This window comes from Saccostrea echinata, unplaced genomic scaffold, assembly GCF_033153115.1.
Source record: "Saccostrea echinata isolate AGI-Se365-2 ecotype Australia unplaced genomic scaffold, CSIRO_AGI_Sech_v1 ptg000056l, whole genome shotgun sequence".
NCBI lineage: Eukaryota > Metazoa > Mollusca > Bivalvia > Ostreida > Ostreidae > Saccostrea > Saccostrea echinata.
This window is the reverse complement of record NW_026889805.1, coordinates 2,866,682-2,887,661: the sequence shown is the minus strand read 5'-3', so window position 1 is coordinate 2,887,661 and position 20,980 is coordinate 2,866,682. Positions and strand designations below refer to the sequence as shown.

Below are 20,980 nucleotides of genomic sequence, written 5' to 3'. Positions count from 1 at the left end.
TGAAACTCCTAGGTCAAGGTCAAAGGGTCAAAGTTGTTGGTCTTGTCACAAGGATTACATATGTGAAGTATGAAAGCCATAGCACTAACCCTTCAAAAGTTATGGCCAAGGTTAAAGTTTGATAAAATTTTGAAAAACTTGGTCAAACTCCAAGGTCAAGTTCAAAAGGTCAAATATGGTGGTACCCAAAGAAAGGTCTTGTCACAAGGAATACACATGTGAAATATGAAAGCCATAGCTCCAACCAATCAAAAGTTATGGGCAAGGTTAAAATTTTTGCGGACAAACAGACAGACAGACGGGCGGACAGGGCAAAAACTATATACCCCCAAATCTTCGATACAGGGGGATAAAAAAGAAACCATTTGCAAAATTCATTCAAGCATGAATTGTTATAAAATAGGTTTCACTTGACACAAAAGTGTTGTCATACGGCAAGTTAACTAATTAACAGGAACTTTGCAGACACACTTGCATTGTCATTATGTTTACAATGTTGAATTTCTACCTTAAAAATAATATCATTTTCATGATTTGAACAATCATGAAATATTTTAATTGTGGCGGTCAGATGGGTTTGCTTGCCAGTGGCCAGATAGCTCAGTTGGTAAAGCACCTGACTGGAAATTCAGGGGGCCTAGGTTCTAATCCCGTTCTGGTCCATCGCATTTTTCTTCTTTCCCATTACATAATCTTCAATGACAGTGGCATTCCTCATCACATTTGTTAAAGGGGTCAAGCCTTGTTATTGTTAGCTCTACTGGTCAGAGGCCAGAAGAACTTATGAAGAGACCAGAAGAACTTATGAAGAGGCCAGAAGAACTTATGAAGAGACCAGAAGAACTTATGAAGAGACCAGAAGAACTTATGAAGAGACCAGAAGAACTTATGAAGAGACCAGAAGAACTTACGAAGAGACCAGAAGAACTTATGAAGAGAGACCAGAAGAACTTATGAAGAGACCAGAAGAACTTATGAAGAGAGACCAGAAGAACTTATGAAGAGACCAGAAGAACTTATGAAGAGATCAGAAGAACTTATGAAGAGACCAGAAGAACTTATGAAGAGACCAGAAGAACTTATGAAGAGACGAACTTATGAAGAGACCAGAAGAACTTATGAAGGGACCAGAAGAACTTATGAAGAGGCCAGAAGAACTTATGAAGAGACACCAGGGGTATGGCATAATGTCATCTCGACTTCATCAAGGTGAGCTTAAAATCTCCTTTTTTAACATTGATGTTCATGTGTGAAAATTTAAGGATGTTTTATAGTTTTCTTGCAATACATCTGTGATGATCAGATGAGTATAATTAAAGAAAAGAAACAAACAAATTCTTCTATATTTCAGTATTTAATTTTGTACATAATTCCAAAGATAAGGTATAACTGCCTGATATAACATATTTTGTGGTAACTGTTCAATGATTTTACTACAATCATTGTTGTCCATATCACGAGCCAGAGGGGCGCGATCACGAGGAGACACATTCTGGGATAAATTGACTGGTCCGTCTTTTGTCACTAAAATATTTTCTTCTAATCTCACAGCTATTCCACGTAACTGTGACAACTTGTCTGGTACATACTCTGGCCGTAAATATAAACCTGCAATATTATAAAAATTATTAAAGTAATTTTTGTTTGTTTATATATATCAAGGACCATAACACCTTAATGAGTAATTTTGGTACTGGTTACTAAATGTATTTTGAAGAACTTCGTATTTCCTGTTAATTGCAAGTAACCTCTTTCTTGAAATCTCAGATTTCTTATTTATTTGAACTCTGATTTTCTGGTAGATATGGAACTAAAATTAGCAGACTGAAATCTCCAGTAATAATATACAGGAAGGTTAAACAGTGATGTAGTTATTGATCACTCTAATTCATATTTGTGTAATGTTGACACATACAAGGGAAGTTCCAATATTTTTGGTTCAAATGATATTACAGCACCAAAACAAAATGGATATATAAATTATTTATTGCATTCTTTCAAAATCATTCACCGTTCACGGTAGCTCAGTTGGTAGAGCGCTGGCTCCGTGATCGGGAGGTCGTGAGTTCGAATCTTGGCCGCAACTCACCTAAGTCGATAAAAAATGGGTAGCAACTGTTCCTTCGCCATGCGCTCGGCACTCTGAAGTGAAAGTTGCGGGTCCTTCGGATGAGACCTTAAAAACCGAGGCCCTGTGTCAGGGCAAGCGTTGGCACAATAAAGATCCCTCACTGCTCAATGGCCCTGAGTGCCGAGTAAAGGTCAAAATTTGAAGCCCTTCACCGGTATATGGTGACGTCTCTATATGAGTGAAAAATTCTTGAATGGGACGTAAAACAACATACAATCAATCAATCAATCAATCAAAATCATTCCCTTTGTATTTAATACAGAGCTGAAGTCATTTAATCCAGTCAAAAAACTCCTCAGATACTGAAAAATAGCTGAGTCCAAAGTTGACCAGTATTGAAATCGCTTCCCATTTCTACAGTTAAGTTACATACTTGCTAAGACCATTTCTCAGTCTACCTGGTTCTATAGTTAGGATACATACTTGATAAGACCATTTCTCAACCTACCTGGTTCTATAGTTAGGATACATACTTGATAAGACCATTTCTCAACCTACCTGGTTCTATAGTTAGGATACATACTTGCTAATACCATTTCTCAACCTACCTGGTTCTATAGTTAGGATACATACTTGCTAATACCATTTCTCAACCTACCCGGTTCTATAGTTAGGATACATACTTGATAAGACCATTTCTCAACCTACCTGGTTCTATAGTTAGAACAGTGCCTGCCTGTAATTTCATGTCCTTAGATATTAGTGGTGTATCATGCAGATCCATTCCTAAATAGTGGCCAACTTGGTGTGGGCAGAACTTATGTGCTCCCTAAATTAACACAAAGAACATCAAATACATTACTATACAATTAGAAGCCCTGACCTTGACCAATTGTCTTGTATACTTCAATAGTTATGATCCAGTTTAAAAGTGCTAAGAAAAAAAAGAGATTTTAAAATAATATATCAATACTTTCTTGGATTTTGTAGTCAAATACAGGTTTTCAGATGCTGATGCAATAAAACAAGCAGAATTTTTGGGGAGTACTCAAATTTGGCATTATAAGCAAAAGACATTGCTAAAATTGAATATTGCCATCAATTCATTCCTAAATTGAAGTCATGATTACCTTTCTTGGCAATATAAAATCATTAATTACTTCTCACTTAAATATATACTGACTTTTAAACCAAAAAAATGCCAAATTTATGAAGCAAATCTGGGCAAGATAAATTAAAAAAAAATTCAAAAATGTAATACTTAAAAAAATCAACAATTTAAACAAGAAGTCCAAGAGCCACAATGCTCACCTGAGTCAGGTTTGAATACCTGAAAATATTTTTGGAGTAATAAGAGTTTTGAAAGTTTCTTTTGCATAGATAAACTCTGACCCCCAATTTTAGCCCCACCTTAACCCCAGGGTCCACAGTTTGAAAAAAAAATTGAATCCACACAACTTGAGAATGTTTGCATATTTATACAACTTAGTTCTGCTCTGCTACACTTGAAAAAAAGATTATTAATTTTCTTATATATTCCCATGTTAAACTTTGATATTTATTGTTACTACCCCCCCCCCTCCCCCCAGTCAAACTTTTATCTCAAATTTGAACAAACTTAAATATGCACTACCAGAGGATGCTTCCTATTAATTTCACTATGTAGGCCTGCTGTTCTTAACAATAAGATTTTTTCCCCTATATTTTCTCACGTAAAACATGTAACCCCACCATACCTTCAGGGGCCATGATTTGAACAAAATTGAATCTGCACAACCTGATGATGCTAGCATACAAATATTACTAATCATCACTTTCATATTCTTTCCTTTGTAAAAATTTTATCCACTATTCTGCCCCTACCCTACCCCCTGGGGCTTTGATTTGACCAATCTTGGATCTACACTTTATCAGAAAGCTTTTACATAAATTTAATATATTTTCATACCCAGTGGTTGTTGAGAAGGAGATTTTACAAAATTCTACCAAATTCTTACTTATTCCTACTTATCTCTCTTGAAAGAGAGTGTGGCTTTTGATTTGAGGGAACTTGAATCCCCTTTAACTAAGGATAATTGGCGAGTTTGGCTTAAATTAGCCCAGTTGTTCTGGAGAAGTTGAAATATGGAAAGTTTACAGACAACACATGACAGATGGATGCTGGATACCAAGCTCACTTGAAATTTGGCTAAGATGGTCTAACAAGGGCATTTTGGCACACAATGCTTACCTAAGTCATATTGGCCATGCTTTTTTTAAAGAAATTTAAAAAAAACCTCATTACAGACATGAACAATTGTTACCCCTTATTGTAGCCCCACCCTAGCCCCAAGGGATTATGATGGAACTGAACTTGAATCCACAAAACATGGGGACCCTTCAATATCAATATGACTAAAACAGCCTTACTGTTCTGGAGAAAATATTTTTTTAAAGATTTTATTCCTCTATCATGTTTAGATGAGACCCTAAAAATTGAGGCCCTGTTCAAGCAGTTGCTGGCATGATAAAGATCCCTCACTGCTAAGTGGTCCTGAGAGCCCAGTGAAATCTAAATTTGAGCCTTTCACCAGCATCAAGTGACATCTCACATAAGTAAAACTTCAAATAATATCAACCTATATATTCTATTCCCATGTAAACCTCTGATCCCCTAATGTGCCTCCTCCTACTTTTGAACATGATGCTTGCATATCATTATAACTTATCATGACCCTGCTTTTCTTGAGAAGAGGATATTTAAACATTGTTTCTATATGTTCCCATGTAAAGCTTTGATATCCTATCATAGCCCCACCCTACCCTCTGAAGCCATGATTTTGAACGAACTTGAATCTGCCCTATCTTGCAAATTGATGTGACTGATCATGACCCTGCTGTTCTTGAATCTTGAGAAGAAAATGTGATTTATTTTCACAAAATATTCCGCTGTGAAACCTTCTACACTGTATCTCAGAAAGCTTTCACATAAGTTTCATCTTTTCTAGCACAGTGGTTCTTGAGAAGATTTTTAGGACATCCAACTGAGTTTTGCTTTTTCCTGATTATCTCCCTTCTAAGAGGGTGTGGCCTTTCATTTGAACAAACTTAAATCACCATCACCCAAGAATGCTTTCTGGCAATTTAGTTAGCCCTTTGGTTCTGGAGAAGTCGAAATGTGAAAAGGTGATGACCCAGACAACAAACAAATTTCAATCAAAAAATCTCACTTGAGCCTTTAGCAAAGAATGTTCCAACCAAGTAAGAAACCTTACACATAATGAAAATTCTTGGAAATAAATTATGCACTACCTCTAGAAATGGTTTTCCCTTCACTCCCAAGTTCATCAGTCCCAGCACTTGAACATATTCACCGATAATTTTCATCATTTTCCTGTAGATGTCGTTAATGCTGTATTCAGGTGTACACATCTTGATGCAGGTGTCCTGTATCAACTGCACAAGCCCTATGATGGTTTCTTGTTCAAAAGTTAAGTCTGTGGAGATGAAACAAAATGTCAATGTTAACCTTGCTCTCTTGGATAGTTACTTGTATCTGAGGCTGTCAGATAAAGATTTCTGTTTCTTATGTAAAGACCTAAAAATTCTTGAAATAGGTCTAAATTTCTCAGTATTAAACTGATCTATAAATTTTGTGTATCTCAAATTTTGAGGACTTGAGTGATGTCTGTGTGTACCTGAAATCAAGGACTTTGTGTGTACTGTAATGTTGAAGACTCAAGTGATGTCTGTGTGTACCTGTAATGTTGGGGAATCGAGTGATGTCTGTGGTGTACTTGAAATGTTGAGGACTCTAGTGATGTCTGTAATGTTGAGGACTCTGTGTGTACCTGAAATGTTGAGGACTGTGTGTACCTGATATGTTGAGGACTCTAGTGATGTCTGTGGTGTACCTGAAATGTTGAGGGCTGTGGTGTACATGAAATGTTGAGGACTCCAGTAATGTCTGTGGTGTACCTGAAATGTTGAGGACTGTGTGTACCTGAGATGTTGAGGACTCCAGTAATGTCTTTGGTGTACCTGAAATGTTGAGGACTCTAGTGATATCTGTGGTGTACCTGATATGTTGAGGACTGTGTGTACCTGTAATATTGAGAGTTCTAGTAATGTTTGTGGTGTACCTGAAATGTTGAGGACTCTAGTGATGTCTGTGGTGTACCCTTTGTATTCACAGCCAGCATCAATCAGCAGTAACTCCTCAGGGTGAAGTTTATTGTTGTTCTGAACGTAGTGAATTGTGTTTCCTCTATTTCCTCCTTAACAATAAAACAATCTGAATACATATGTCTGGCAACAACCAAATATTTTTAGGTGCACTGCAATTAAATCTTTATATATGTAAAATTTTTATCCATTGTGCTTATTTGGTTACAGTGCATGAACACAAAAAATCACTAAAGGATGGCTTTAACCCTTAATGAATTAATTGATCTTGATACCTGCGACGACAGGGATGTATGCTAGTCGACCTCCATTTAACTGACAGGTATACTCCATCACTGCCTGAATTTCATATTCTAAAAGATTTTCTTTCTTCTGAAAAAAGAAATTAATGAACCCATCATATTTAACCTCCATGACCAGTAGCTAGTATGACTATGACTGATAAATCCTCAACTGACACAAGTAATTAAAAGTTCTAAAATTCTTATCCACATTACGAGGTTAAATTTACATGAACAGTAGCTAGCATGACTGATAATTCCTAAATTGATAATAATAATTAAAAATTATGACGTTAAAAATGCAATGCTTTTTATTGATGTTAACTAAGTGGTAAATTTTATTATTTCATTATCGAGACCATACATACATGTACACTTAGTAAAATGTGACAGGAAGCCACTAAATTGTCATCTACATATGCATGTACATGTTTATTGTACATGGTCTGTATCTGAGAATTTTTTTTTTCTGGCTGCACATTAGACTATTTTAAGTCAGTTTTGGTATGAAAACTACACCTTAAAGTTTAAAATGTAAATAGACATGATAGAAGAAATTACATCTAGGTTTTTCTGATGAATGAGGTTACATATACTTTGAGGCCGGAATACAAAACTTCACTGTATAAAGTTTTACTCTTTGATCTTGTGTAAACACATAAATCAAAATAAAGAAAAGCAACAAAACAAAGAATAACACAACAAAACAAAGTCGCAGATATGTCAGAATTCAACTAACCTGACTCCTTGATTTCCATTCATCAATCATATGATGCACAGATTTAAATGCTGCTTCAGTAATTTCCATACTCCTCTTCATGAGTGCAATCTCCGCCTCTGATTTGACAACTCGGAGCGACTGAACGCAGTAGTCGTAATTTTCTAGCTTTTTATACTTCCCCTGTCGTATAAAATCTGCCATGACAGTTCTGTGGATGTCTGGATTAGCAGTCTTTTGATAATTGTACCACAGAGTGAATTTACTGTTATCTTTTACATAAGTGGATAAGAAGCTGGCAATGTCTTTAGTGAACCTAGCTTCATTCACTCCGGTAGACTCCACAATAGAGTCAAAGCCTTCAAATCTTCCATCCCAGATCTCATCAAACTGGAAACGCTGAGGAACAAACAGTATAGACTTAAAATCCTCTACCCCTTTTCCCTGCTCCGTGAACATAAATAAAACACAGTTGGCCTCTAAGTAGCCACAGAGATAGTTGAATTCTGTATTTTGTCTGAATGGATACATGATCCTGTCACTGTAGAATGCCCGCGGAGCAGCAGGAACACAGACAAGGTGACTACGGTTACTCTTCATGTGTTCACTATCCACACACAGCTGTATCAGGTTCCTACGCCTGCTTTTGTATTCCTCCACTGTGATGTCTAATGACTTCTCGGGAACTTCCTGAAGTTTTGCCGACAAGAAAGCACTCAGTGATCTTCTCTGTTGTGTCAAGATGTTGGAAATCAAATGACATCTCTCTGCACAAAAAGAAAATAAGCCTATTGAAGCTGTCACAAAATAATAAAAGGATATAGGGTAAATAAACCCTGGCTTATGAATTATTATAACTCAGTTTAAACTGAACAGGACAAATAGCAACTTGAGCTAATATTTGTACATTTTATACAGACTTAGAGTGAGGGAATTACATTTATGTAAAACTGTGGAGAACATGGCTCAGTGGTCATAGGAGTTTGGCCAGTCCATTGCAGGTTAACCCCAGCTGAAGGCAGTACCCATTACACAACTCAAAGGTTGCTGGTTCAAGCCCCATTGTAGGCACTTGATGTTTTGTGTTATCCTTTGACAAAGCACTTTATCTTTGTCTTAGTCCATCCAGCTGCAATGGGTACTGCCTTCAGCTAGGGTTAACCTGCAATGGACTGGTGTCCCATCCACTTAGCACCACAGAAATGGGTCATCCACTTAGCACCACAGAAATGGGTCATCCACTTAGCACCACAGAAACTGGGTTATCCACTTAGCACCACAGAAACTGGGTTATCCACTTAGCACCACAGAAACTGGGTTATCCACTTATTAGCACAAACCTTATGAGCCTCATGGCATGTCGAAGGATATAAATTTTTGTATAACTTTAATGTATTAAAACTACCTTTTTTGTATTAAGTTTGAAAGTCTTACTTAGTGAGCCCATTCTGATTATAATCGATGAGGCTATTTCTTGTCAGTAGGAATTAACTTTTACCATTCTTCTACACATCATAATTCCCAAGACAGCAGTGTTCTGCAAATAAAGAAGCTGTAAATTATTATGGTTATTTACTGTAATTCACTGCAATTTACCGCAATTCATGGTTATTTACTGTAATTCACGGTTATTTACTGTAATTTACATTCAGATCTTTAAATTTGTGTCATTGACTGTCTTATTGAAGGAAAAATACACAAAAAATATTACTATGTACAATAATACACGCTTAGAGTCAAGGATGAACAGTTTTGATTCTTGTAAACCTGATTTGTCATATATATACCGGTATATATATTTACGTGTAACTGCCTGAAGAGCCTAACATGGCAAAAGTGCTTGCAGTAAATATTTTGTGATTTTTTAAATTTTTATTACACCCAATAATATATATATATATATATATATATATATATATATATATATATATATATATATATATATATATATATATATATATATATATATATATATATATATAATTCATAATCATGTTTAAAAGCTATAGGGAATGAAAATTATAATTACTTTGCTATGAGCATGAATTCATGATAAGAGTATGTGTTGTAACAATGTTTTACTGTATATATAGATATTATATGCAATATAGTTGTGCACTGCTTTCCAACTAAAATAAAATGACAGCTAGGTCATAATCATGTACAAAATCATTATTACTAGTGATATCTGATAATAATTTTGAACAATTTTCAATGAACTAATTGATATACAGGTACCACATTTGTTTTATGTTTAGATGTTTTACTGACTCTAGATGATAATGGCCAACTAACAACTAAACTGTATGACAAATATTACAAGATGACTTCAGCTTTTCCATTTTCAACTTTCCTTATTTATGTAGTAATATTCCACTAACACCTACACTAATCACGGTGGGTGTGACTGGCTGACAGGGGGTGCTTAGCCCTCCTAGGCACTTGGTCATACCTATGGACTTTGTTTTGTTTGTATTTTTTGAGAATGATCACTGAACATTCCTAATATTTTCACCCTTTTCATTGATATAGTGTTAGATTGTACAATTGCCTGAGTAACTATTCGTTCCCCTTTTTTTCTTTTCTATTGCATGAAATACTATGTGAGTGACTGAGTGATGCTGTAACTGTACGGTGTAACGTTACCCCTTTGTCTCTACACATCCGAATTTCCTCTATATCGAAACACAAATTTCAGTAATACCATTGGTCTTCGGAAAGACATTGCTATTCAAACTCAAGTATATTATATAATATTTTTGATTGACAGCTTAAGACGGGATATTTCTTTTTTAACTTACATGCTACTTTCACAACACATGTCAAGGTTGTTTTTTTTTTTTTGAAAAACGGTTGCGAGTGATTTCAACACTCTGCAAGTTCGTACCTGTATGTATTACCAGGAGAAAAAAAACTTTTTATTTATATAAAAAAAATGAAGACATTTCATACAATATCTCAACTATACAGCTATCATTACGATGGTGCATTAATGTTTCAACTTTTCGAAGTATACGGGACGCATTTTTATTATAGATGTCAGAGATCCACTGTCCACCAAATCGAAGGGGGTCGATTCCTTTGAAGCACCGATTTACGGTAATAATAAACAAAGTATGATGGAACGTTAGGACAAAAACAATAATTTTTTGATTTAATAAAAACAAACAAACTTATTCATCTTAGTAATTTGAATAATGAAAACTAATTAAATTGTACATTACATCATATATTTTTTTAAACTCAACGAAAATTAACACATTATAGGTACCACACTACAAAACTTGGCACATAATTTTCTGTCTCTTTTGATTTTCCGTAAAAATATCTGGAAATTTCTGCAACGCTGAACGCCGCAACGCGTGCAAACTTTGTTCGTGTCCTTGTGTAATTAAAGTAAGTTATCATCGGTAATAAGTGGAAAATATGTATTGCATTTTTCTCTTTTCATATAGCATAATTCGTTAATTTGGTACTTTACGCACATGGAATATTAATATTACTTTCAGTTTCCACTATTTGCTACTGTGAACAGGACTGCTATTTTTTTTTTAAAAGACGTAAAACATTTGACATTCTCTTTTCTCACTTTTTAGTTATTTTAGTTACATTCACATGTTTTATCTAGGTTTTAACAATGTTAAATCAATCAAATATCTGAAAAATTCGATACAAATATGAAATCAAAGTCGTGTTTCAGATTGATGTTATTTAAGGTTCATTGATACTCTGATAAGAGAGATAACTCTTAATGATATATAAATGTCTATTATTCCTTTATAGATTTATCAAGTTAAAATGTCTTTTTTGTACAATTTTATTTTGCAAGCTATACTTAAATTGTTTGAATTTTACTTATAAAATGCATTTCTTTTTTGAAAATCACAAGCATTAAATCAATATTTTATATGAGTGAGCACCTTAATCGTATTTTGTTCAATATTCTAAAAAACTGTACTTCACATACTTGTTTTAAATTGTAATGGTTTGGGCAGTGGCCATCGGCCTGGGTAGCTCAGTCAGTAGAGCACCTGACTAGTGAAGCAGAGGTCCAAGGCTTGATTCTTGGTCCAGCCTTATATTATCTTTTCCTTTAGCCTACATAATTTGGTGCCGTTGACCACCCCTGGACTTGCAGGTGAAAGTCTCGCCAGGGGCAATAAGAACTTGGGTTGTGTCTTCAAGGGCAAAAACAATTTAAGGAAGGAGGAATGTAATGATTTGGGCTATGGATATCAGGCTGGATAGCTCAGTTGGTAGAGCATCTGACTAGTGATGCAGGGGTCCCAGGTTTGATTCCCAGTTCAGCCATACTTTTTCCCCTTTCCCGTTACAAAATGGGCTTTGCTATCAGGGGCTATCATCATCTAGTTTGAAGAAAAAAAAGAGAGAGCGCACTTCTAGATCATATATATTAATTACTCGTATATTCACAGAATGTGTTAAAATTTTATATTTCTGCAAAAATAGCAGTCAGTTGGGTATTCTACATGTATATACAAAAAAGGAAATAATTTATCCAATGGGCATGCATCGGACAATGTCCGATGGATGATTAATTTGTGTCTGTTGCATTGTTTTTTGGTTGTGCTAATTTGTTTTAAAATGTTCATATATTAACTGGATGAAAACCTTTCTAGATTCAGTCACTAAACCATAATTTTCACCCTCATTCTTTTGATCTTTTTGCATGTGGTCCATTTCAGATTGAACTGTGGCCATGAGTGCTGAACGAATGTTGCAGCAGATTGGACTTCTTAAAGAGTTTGTAAAACTCTGTACGGGTGACCCGGACATATTACATCAAAAGGAACTGAAATTCTTCAAAGATTGGCTGGAGAGGTGTGCTCAGATTAAATGATTAAATCTCAGATTGTATTCTTTACTTTTGATTAGTACTACCTGTAATTTTATGTGCTCTATTTCAGTATGGGTGCAACCATTCCTCCCCCAACAGAGCCAGAAGAAACTCCCAAGGTGAGATGTTCATATCTATTGAAATGCAATGCATGTTCTAATGTTGAATATTAATGTGACATTGTTAATAAATGTTCTTAGTGTTTATAGCAACCTACAGAGGAGAAAAAACCAGAGCAAAAGCCGGAACCAACACCAGCCCCTGAGCCAGAACCAGAGAGTGAGGAAAGTGATTTAGGTAAGGGACTGAGGTTCTATCAGAACCAGGAAGAATTTCAAAGTGATTTAGTTAAGGGATTGAGGTTCTATCACTACCAGAAAGTAAAGAAAGTGATTTAGTTAAGGGATTGAGGTTCTGTCAGTACCAGAAAGTAAAGAAAGTGATTTAGTTAAGAGATTGAGTTTCTGTCAGAACCAGAGAGTGAGGAGAGTGATTTAGTTAAGGAATAGAGGTTCTATCAGAGCCACGGAGTGAGGAAAGTGATTTAGGTAAGGAATTAAGGATCTATCAGAAACCAGAGAGTAAGGAAAGTGATTTAGGTAAGGGATAGAAGATCTCTCAAACCAGAGAGGGAGGAAAGGGAATAAGGTAAGGGATTGAGGTTCTATCAGAAACAGAGAGTGAGGAGAGTGATTTAGGTAAGGGACTGAGATTCTATCAGAACCAGAAAGTAAAGAAAGTGATTTAATTAAGGGATTGAGGTTCTATCAGAAACCAGAGAGTCAGTGAGGAAAGGGATTTACCTGAGAGTAGGAGAAGAAGGAAAGGGATTTATAAATCATAGCCAGAGAGAGAGGAAGATGTTTGAGTTTACTGACAGAAGTCTCACTGTTAAGAATTTGAGAAATAAGAAAAGGGAAGTAATTTGTAAATTTAATTCTGATTTATTTGTTCTTCATTACAGAGCTGGATAATACAGGTGTGATAGAGGACAAGGACACAGAGCTGCCCGAGGATGGAGATGACTCTAAAGAAGTTACCGAGGAGATGATGGACTCAGCCAATGAAATGCGAGCTCAGGCAATGTCCGCTTTCAGTGAAGGTAGTAATCTTGTAAATTTTCACTGATAAAAGATTTTCTCCGTCACCATATTTTTGTAGATGGGAAATGCTGATATAAAGTCTATAAACTCAGATATACTTTATTTTCTGAATTTTAGGGAATTTTGATGAAGCATTAAAGTTGTTCACAGAGGCAATCAAAATTAACCCCCAGTCTGCTTTGCTGTATGCTAAAAGAGCAAGGTAATCCCCATAAATTGTTGGATACTTTATGTTACATGTAATGGATAGTTGAAATTGTACAGCTGTAAAGATGCATTAATTTATGCATTAATTATTATTTTGCAGTATTTTTATAAAACAGAAGAAACCAAACAAAGCGATACATGATTGTACAAAAGCTATTCAACTGAACCCGGACTCTGCCCAGCCTTACAAATGGAGAGGACGAGCCTACCAGTAAGAAACTCAAAACAGCTTAGACTGAAAACTATTTATGAACAATGTCCTTTAAGAGCAATAGAAGTAAAATTTTAATAATTATAACCATCTCTACACCTTTCCATAAGAATATTAATTAAAATCCTTATGTTAAGTGGAATGAATACAGACTTAGCAATTCATACAGATATATCAGGATCATTGCTTAATGTGTTTATCAATGATTGTGTTTACTGAACAGTCTACTTGGAAAATGGGAGGAAGCCTACCATGACCTCACCATGGCAACTAAGCTAGACTTTGATGATTTAGCCAATGAATGGCTGCATGAGGTCACTCCAAACGTAAGTAGTGCAGAAACAGTTTGTAAAGAAATTAAGTAGGGATGGCAATTTGTAACAGGTTAACCAATTACTCGGTCAGAACGATGGCAATCGGTTAGAAAATCTGTAATCGTTTAGTTGGAAAAAAAAATAACTTGTAAATTTTAACGTAAATTTCTTATAATTCATTTTCGGGAAAAGAGAAATCTCTGCATTAACGTTGATATTTCAGCGTTCTCACATATCCAAGCTGACTTGGATGTAATTATGGTTCTCGGGATTGAGATTGTGGGGTAATTGGCCATGGTCATTTTGTGTTTGAGGTGTTAATTACTGTTAAAACACCATATCGTTTCCCTGACTGTCATGTAATTCTTTAATGATATTAAATCACCGTTGAATTAGTATGTTTGTCTTTTGCAGTTGTCCATCAAATAAATTACTAAATAAACATTGTAAATTCAGTGACGTAGTTCAGACTTAGTTTTAATTATGGTGACAAGGCAGAATGAACTTATGTGACATCTGCTCTGGATATTATCTGATTTCTCAGGCATGTTTCGTGGTTTTCTTATATTTTTTCTTGTCTATTAAAACTGAAATAAAATATATATGCATGTAGTTTTCTTACCAAGAATCAAGACAAATAGAATGATTTAACTTCTAGTGACTTTGTTAGTCTTCTTGTGTATATGAATAGAGATACTTAGGGGGGGGAAGTATATCAAGAAAATGCATATTTTGATACGGTTAACTGGTTAATCGGTCGGAACGTCTTGCAGTTAACCGATTAGTAATTCTGTATTCGATTGCCATCCCTAAAATTAAGGATACACCATTATAATTTCCTTTGCATATGTGTAGAATATGGCTTAAATTTTCTGTTTTATGCTTGTGCTCCAGTTCATACTTTTTCAAAAAGAAAATGTTCGTACGTTTAGGCAAAGAAAATCATGGAGCACAACAGAAAATATGAGAGGAAAAGAGAAGAAAAAGAAATAAAAGCTAGAAAGGAAAGAATGAGAAAAGCAAAAGAAGAGTATGAACGAGCCAAGACAGTAAGTGAGGAGCTTAAGCAATCAATTGTTCTGTATAAGAGGGGAATTTTAAGTTGTTTAGAATGGTGGCTAAGGCAAAATATGAAGGGAGTATTGAAGTATTGGGTGGTATGCCACACCAAAATTCTATTTAATGAATGTTTAAAGTATCTCTTTTGACAAATGAATTCATCAATAAAAGACCAATATAAGCTTTTAATTATTTTTTATCAATTGTTTTGTACTTTTTCACAGAAAATGGATTTTTTTTTAAATAATCATCCGGGAACTTCAAATTTGTTCTTAAGTAATGCATAACATAAAAATCTAATAAAATGTGTCAAGGAGAGTCTGGTAGACATTTTATTTTTTTTAAAATAAAAAATTATTTATGAATATGAAAAACGTGATTTATTAATTTTTTTTAAAATTTTTGGATGGAATCTTCAAAGAATGTTTTAACATATTGAAAAGAAATATTATAGAAGATAATGAATTGGATTTCTGCATGTCTCTTTATTAGGTCACCTGAGTCACTCAGGTGACCTAGTGCTATCCGTTCTCGTCTGTCAGCGTGCATTAACATTTGAACATTTTTAGCTTCTTCTCTGAAACCGCTTAACCAATTTCAACCAAATTTGGCATATAGCATCTATGGGTGAAGGGGAACAAAAATTGTGACTTTTATGGTCCCTACCCCCCTGGGGCCTGAGGGGTGGGGCTAAAACCACCAAAAATAATGCAATCTTTAAAAATCTTCTTCTTTACTCCTGGACATCAAGCAGTCAAACTGTTGGCATCATTGTAATAAGCATTGAGCCCTCTACCAAAATTGTGAAATTCATGGCCCCAGGGTCAGGGGTTCTGGCCCCAGGGTGGGGCTATATAGATCATATAGTGAAAGTGCATTATTTCTTTGAAAATCTTCTTCTCTGTTCCTGGGTATTAAATAAGGTAACTAAGTACATGGTTATGAAGAGCAAGAGTGCCTCTTCCAAAATTGTGAAATTCATGGCCCCAGGGTCAGGGGTTCTGGTGTTAGGGCGGGGCTCTATAGATTGTATAGTGAAAATGCATTTATTCTTTGAAAATCTTCTTCTCTGCTCCTGGGTATTAAATAAAGTAACTAAGTACATATTTATGATGAGCAAGAGTGCCTCTTCCAAAATTGTGAAATTCATTGCCCCAGGGTCAGGGGTTCTGGCCCCAGGGTGGGGCTATATAGATCATATAGTGAAAGTGCATTATTTCTTTGAAAATCTTCTTCTCTGCTCCTGGGTATTAAATAAAGTAACTAAGTACATAGTTATGATGAGCAAAAGTGCCTTTTCAAGAATTGTGAAATTCATGGCCCCAGGGTCAGGGGTTCTGGTGTTAGGGCGGAGCTCTATCGACTATCTAGTGAAAATGCATTAATTCTTTGAAAATCTTCTCTGCTCCTGGGTATTAAATTAAGTAACTAAGTACATAGTTATGATGAGCAAGAGAGCTTCTTCCAAAATTGTGAATTTCATGGCCCCAGGGTCAGGAGTTCTGGTGTTAGGGCGGGGCTCTATTGACTATATAGTGAAAATGCATTAATTCTTTGAAAATCTTCTCCTCTGCTCCTGGGCATTAAGGTGATAAACTAAGTACATAGTTATGATGAGGAGGTGGGCTCCTTCCAGAATTGTGAAAGCCATGGCCCCTGGGTCAGGGGTTCTGGTGTTAGGGTGGAGCTCTATTGATTATATAGTGAAAATGCATTAATTCTTTGAAAATCTTCTTCTCTGCTCCTGGGTATTATTTAAACAAACTAAGTGCATGGTTATGATGCATAAGGATGCCTTTTCAAAAATTGTGAATTTCATGGCCCCAGGGTCAGGGGTTCTGGTGTTAAGGTGGGGCTCTATTGATTATATAGTGAAAATGCATTGATTCTTTGAAAATCTTCTTCCCTGCTACTGGAGATTATTTAAACAAACTAAGTGCATGGTTATGATGCATAAGGATGCCTCTTTAAAAATTGTGAATTTCATGGCCCCAGGTTCAGGTCTGGTGTTAGGGCCGGGCTCTATTGATTATATAGTGAAAATCCATTAATTCTATTAATTAATCATTAATTAATCCTGTCTGCTCCTTAGTGTTGAGCTGATAAATAAATTGCTTAGCTATGATGAAAATGGGAGCTTCGAACAGAATTTTTAAATCTCATGGTCCTAGGGTCAGGGGTTCTGGCATAACGAGGGGGGGGGGGGGGGTTCGATGATATAGTGGAAAATTGTTAATTCTTTGAAGTCCATAGTTATGATGATGAGGGTAACTTTTCCAAATTTGTAAATTTCTTGACCTTTGGTCTTGGGTTCTGGTGTTAGGGTAAGGCTTTGTTGAATCTGTAGTGAAAATGCATTGTACCAGTGAAATTCTTCTCTGCTTCTGGGCATATCGGAAGCAAACTGAGTAAAAGTTTAAATGATATAAGTAAGCGTATTTCTACCAGATTTTTGAACATCTGGACCATTTGTCTAAGCATTCTGGTCCTGGGCAGGGCTCTATTAATTTGTATTCTACTGAGAGAAGTTATTCCCCTTTTCTATTCACCTCTGATAATAAATCACTGTAAATAATGTATTTGAAAGGTTAATAGAATAAGATAATTATGCAAGAATGTTTATCGTATAATTCAAAAAGTACTTTCGTAGTTTTAATAATCAGGCAGACCTGTAAGTAATAGATAAATAAAAATGAGACAATAATAACTTATCTCATTAAAAGTTCTTCAAAGACCATAAGAGAGGTCAATGCTAGAGGTCTTAATATGGGTTTAAAAATAGTACAGAAGCACTAATAATTTGTTAATAGTCTGCATGGTGATAGTGTTAAGTGGGGGACAGATTAGAACTTAAGTTATGTGTTGATACTGAATACTAGACTAATTATTTTGTTGATCCTGATCTTCGTACTTCTCTTGCTTTAGGGCAACAAAGCTTCATCTATCAGTGTATTTAACTTCTAAATTGTTGTATTATACTCAGGTGACCATTAAGGCCCTTGGGCCTCTTGTATTGATGACAGCTTACAGATCAAGTTCAAGTTTCTTGTTGATTGACCCATTTTTACAAAAGTTATGGCACTTAGACTTTGAAAATTTCTAGAAATTCACTGTTTTCCGAAGTCCATTTTTTTGGCTCTGCTTGAAGATAATGAGTTGATTTTTGAAATATCTCTTGATATTGTTGACTTACATATCAAGTTGAGTTTTGTGATGATCGACCCAGTTTTATGAAAGTTATGGCGCTTAGACTTTGAAAAACTTGTTTTCAGAAGACTCGTATGCATATTTGTTATGCCTTACTGTATAATATTGATTCATTAATTTTTAATGCAGAGTGCCGGTAGTGGTGGTGCAGGAGGATTTGGAGGAGCAGGAGGATTTGGGGGTTTCCCAGGGGGATTTCCAGGTGGCATGCCTGGTGGTATGGGTGGTATGCCTGGAGGAATGGGTGGTATGCCTGGAGGAATGGGTGGTATGCCAGGAGGAATGCCTGGAGGAATGGGAGGAATGCCTGGAGGAATGGGTGGAATGCCTGGAGGCATGGGAGGTAACTTTGTAACACATTTGAAAATAGTTCAGTTGCAAGGGCAAAGAATTTATGATTTTTTTTTTCAGAAATGTAAGGAAGTGCTATATTTATAATATATAATATTATTTACCCTGTGTGTGGAAATGCATGCTCCCTTTTAAAGAATTATCAATGGACAAATTCAAAACTAGTTAATATTAACAAAGGGCAAATAACTGTTACATCTAAAAACAGCTTTTCAATAGCTCACCTGAGCCAAAGGTTCAAATGAGCTTTCTGTTTGAAATTTGTCTGTTGTTTGTTGTCGTCATCATTTTTGTAAAGTTTTCATGTTTTCATCTTCTTCTCCAGTACCATTCAAGTTTGTTCAAATGAAGGGCCACACCCTCTTCGAAGGGGGGATAATTAAGCAATTGTGAAAATTGGCTAACTTGTATTCATTTGAAAATGGTGCTTTATCATTATTTATGCACCTGGGTTAAAACATCATTGAGAAGAATTCCTTAGCACACTAAATAATGCAGTGAAACTACAGTTTAGCATTGTAAAGGATGTAAGCTTGTGTGTTCAAAATGTTTTTCAATAAAGTTGCGAATTTCAAGTATTTTCTTGATTTTCATCTACAGGCATGCCAGACTTATCCAATATCATGAACGACCCAGAAATTGTACAGGCTTTCTCTGTAAGTCAATAATTTTATTATTTTTACATGGTATGGTGATGCAGCCTCAAAAGCATGTTTAAATATTTGCTAGATATAAAGCCTTTTAAAACATCCTTCTTTGCTGTGACAATGATCCGTTGTTTCTATAGGACCCAGAGGTAGCGGCTGCCTTCCAGGACATCAGTCAGAATCCCCAGAATATGATGAAATACCAGAATAACCCCAAAGTTCAATCTCTCATTAATAAAATGGCCGCCAAATTTGGAGGCAAACCACCAGGTGGACCACCGGTAAGATTGGTCATTTTTTTGCTGTGATTATTATACCCCTAGCTTGAAAAGGGGGGATTGTTTAGTGATGGCGGAGTCCATGCGTCCATTACACTTGGGAATTAACAATCTCTTATCTGCAACTCCTCATACTCCAGTGAATGCAGTTTTAAGTTTGGATTGGAAACATAAATGTATTTGGGATTTCCCATAGCAAAACATGAACACTGCCATTCTTTCTATAATATTGGGGGTATCCATCTCTTATCTGCAACTCCTCCTATACCACTGATTAAAATTTAATGAGACTTTTGTAGAATTTTAATCACATAATGCCATTGTGCACCTCCAATTTAAGTTTTCATCAGACAGATATTTGGGCTTTCCCATGACAAAATTTGGATTTTGCCATTATACTCATATGGAGATGGGAGGGGTATCATTTTGTGAGCTCAGCGCTCACAGTACCTCTAGTTTAATAAGGACTGTACAATATTTTACTATCTATATTGCAGATGTAAAGTCAAGGAACTGTTGTGAAGAGAGTATGAAAGAAGAATGAAAAGCAGAAGCTGTGACCTGTAAAGTCAAATCTGTATTCAGTATAATTATGTATATAACCATGCATGTTCTGTATTTCAGATCCTAGCAAATTAATTTCTTTTTTTTATTCCTGTTTATCCAAGCTTGTACAAAGTTTGACTGTGTGAGCTGATTCAGAAAGTTCACTTAAATTGATCAATCTAGTATATGCAATTAACTATTTGTAGTTTTCTTTTGAACTTGGTTGTTCTGACGCACTCATGTATAATCATACTTCTCACTAAAAACTGAGTCTCCATTAGATTGTGCATCTTATGTTTGAAGTTACATTTTTAGAATTCCCCTCACAATTCACGATGCAAATTCCATAAAACCTAGATACGCACTTTTTAAAAAAATCTTACTTAATGGTAAACTTGATCAAGTTTTTTTTAGAGACCATTCCAAAATAAAGTACCTACATTTTCAGTTGCTGCACACTTAATCGTCATCAAGTATAGGTGACTTGTCTGAACACATTTACAAAAACATTTTGTATTGTGAATTGTTTTTGCCTACAAGAAGGGTGCAAGTTCTGTGTTTATCAGTAGTACTGGTATATGATGGTTTATTTGTTTTCATTAAAGGTATGTACTAACTGTAACTGGTGTCATTATTTGTCTATGCTACAGACTGATTTCATGTATGTGTTGCTAAATGGATATTTGTGATGAATTCATCATCTGTAATGATAGAAGCTATTCGAGTATGATATAAAGTGGAGAAGTTTTGTCTCCAGTGTACAATTTTTTGGGAGCACACGTGATCACATCCGTTTGCGCATTTATGACAATCCAAGGCTGTTGCAACACGAGTGCTTTCGCATCCCCTTTAAGAAAACACTTGAAAATATATTTTGAAACAAAATAAATTCATTTTTAAGTAATGGCACTTTATTTTGTTTAATAAAAGAGACACTTTATTAATGTACCAGAATCCACTAAAAT

The 20,980-nt window shown here is 35.4% G+C and overlaps 2 protein-coding genes across 2 annotated transcripts; one reads left to right on the top strand and one right to left on the bottom strand.

Annotated features, from left to right (window-relative positions):
• Nucleotides 1–1,344: 1,344 nt before the first annotated feature.
• LOC133173803 (xaa-Pro aminopeptidase 3-like) lies at nt 1,345–8,771 on the bottom strand. The gene is made up of 7 exons (XM_061308848.1): nt 8,669–8,771; nt 7,256–8,001; nt 6,511–6,607; nt 6,193–6,327; nt 5,363–5,547; nt 2,780–2,900; nt 1,345–1,608 (listed from the first exon to the last, which is right to left on the bottom strand). Exons 1-7 carry the CDS (start codon nt 8,679–8,681, stop codon nt 1,355–1,357), a joined length of 1,551 nt encoding a protein of 516 aa, XP_061164832.1. The 5' UTR covers nt 8,682–8,771; the 3' UTR covers nt 1,345–1,354.
• Nucleotides 8,772–10,568: 1,797 nt separating this feature from the next.
• LOC133173804 (hsc70-interacting protein-like) lies at nt 10,569–20,637 on the top strand. Its single transcript, XM_061308849.1, has 13 exons — nt 10,569–10,630; nt 11,941–12,076; nt 12,163–12,211; nt 12,302–12,389; nt 13,057–13,194; nt 13,313–13,397; nt 13,503–13,613; nt 13,837–13,939; nt 14,860–14,976; nt 18,323–18,536; nt 19,145–19,200; nt 19,332–19,472; nt 19,967–20,637. Exons 2-13 carry the CDS (start codon nt 11,955–11,957, stop codon nt 19,970–19,972), a joined length of 1,230 nt encoding a protein of 409 aa, XP_061164833.1. The 5' UTR covers nt 10,569–10,630; nt 11,941–11,954; the 3' UTR covers nt 19,973–20,637.
• Nucleotides 20,638–20,980: the final 343 nt, after the last annotated feature.

Excerpts from the sequence above, each read along its gene's own strand:
- LOC133173803 (XM_061308848.1), bottom strand. Across the intron at positions 6,608-7,255 it reads AATGGAAATCAAGGAGTCAG|AAGAAAGAAAATCTTTTAGA; the intron begins GTTAGTTGAATT and ends TTCTTTTTTCAG. Across the intron at positions 5,548-6,192 it reads TAGAGTCCTCAACATTTCAG|ACTTAACTTTTGAACAAGAA; the intron begins GTACACCACAAA and ends TCATCTCCACAG.
- LOC133173804 (XM_061308849.1), top strand. The coding sequence starts at position 11,955 with ATGAGTGCTGAACGAATGTTGCAGCAGATTGGACTTCTTAAAGAGTTT. Across the intron at positions 13,195-13,312 it reads AATGTCCGCTTTCAGTGAAG|GGAATTTTGATGAAGCATTA; the intron begins GTAGTAATCTTG and ends TCTGAATTTTAG. Across the intron at positions 13,614-13,836 it reads TGGAGAGGACGAGCCTACCA|TCTACTTGGAAAATGGGAGG; the intron begins GTAAGAAACTCA and ends TTTACTGAACAG.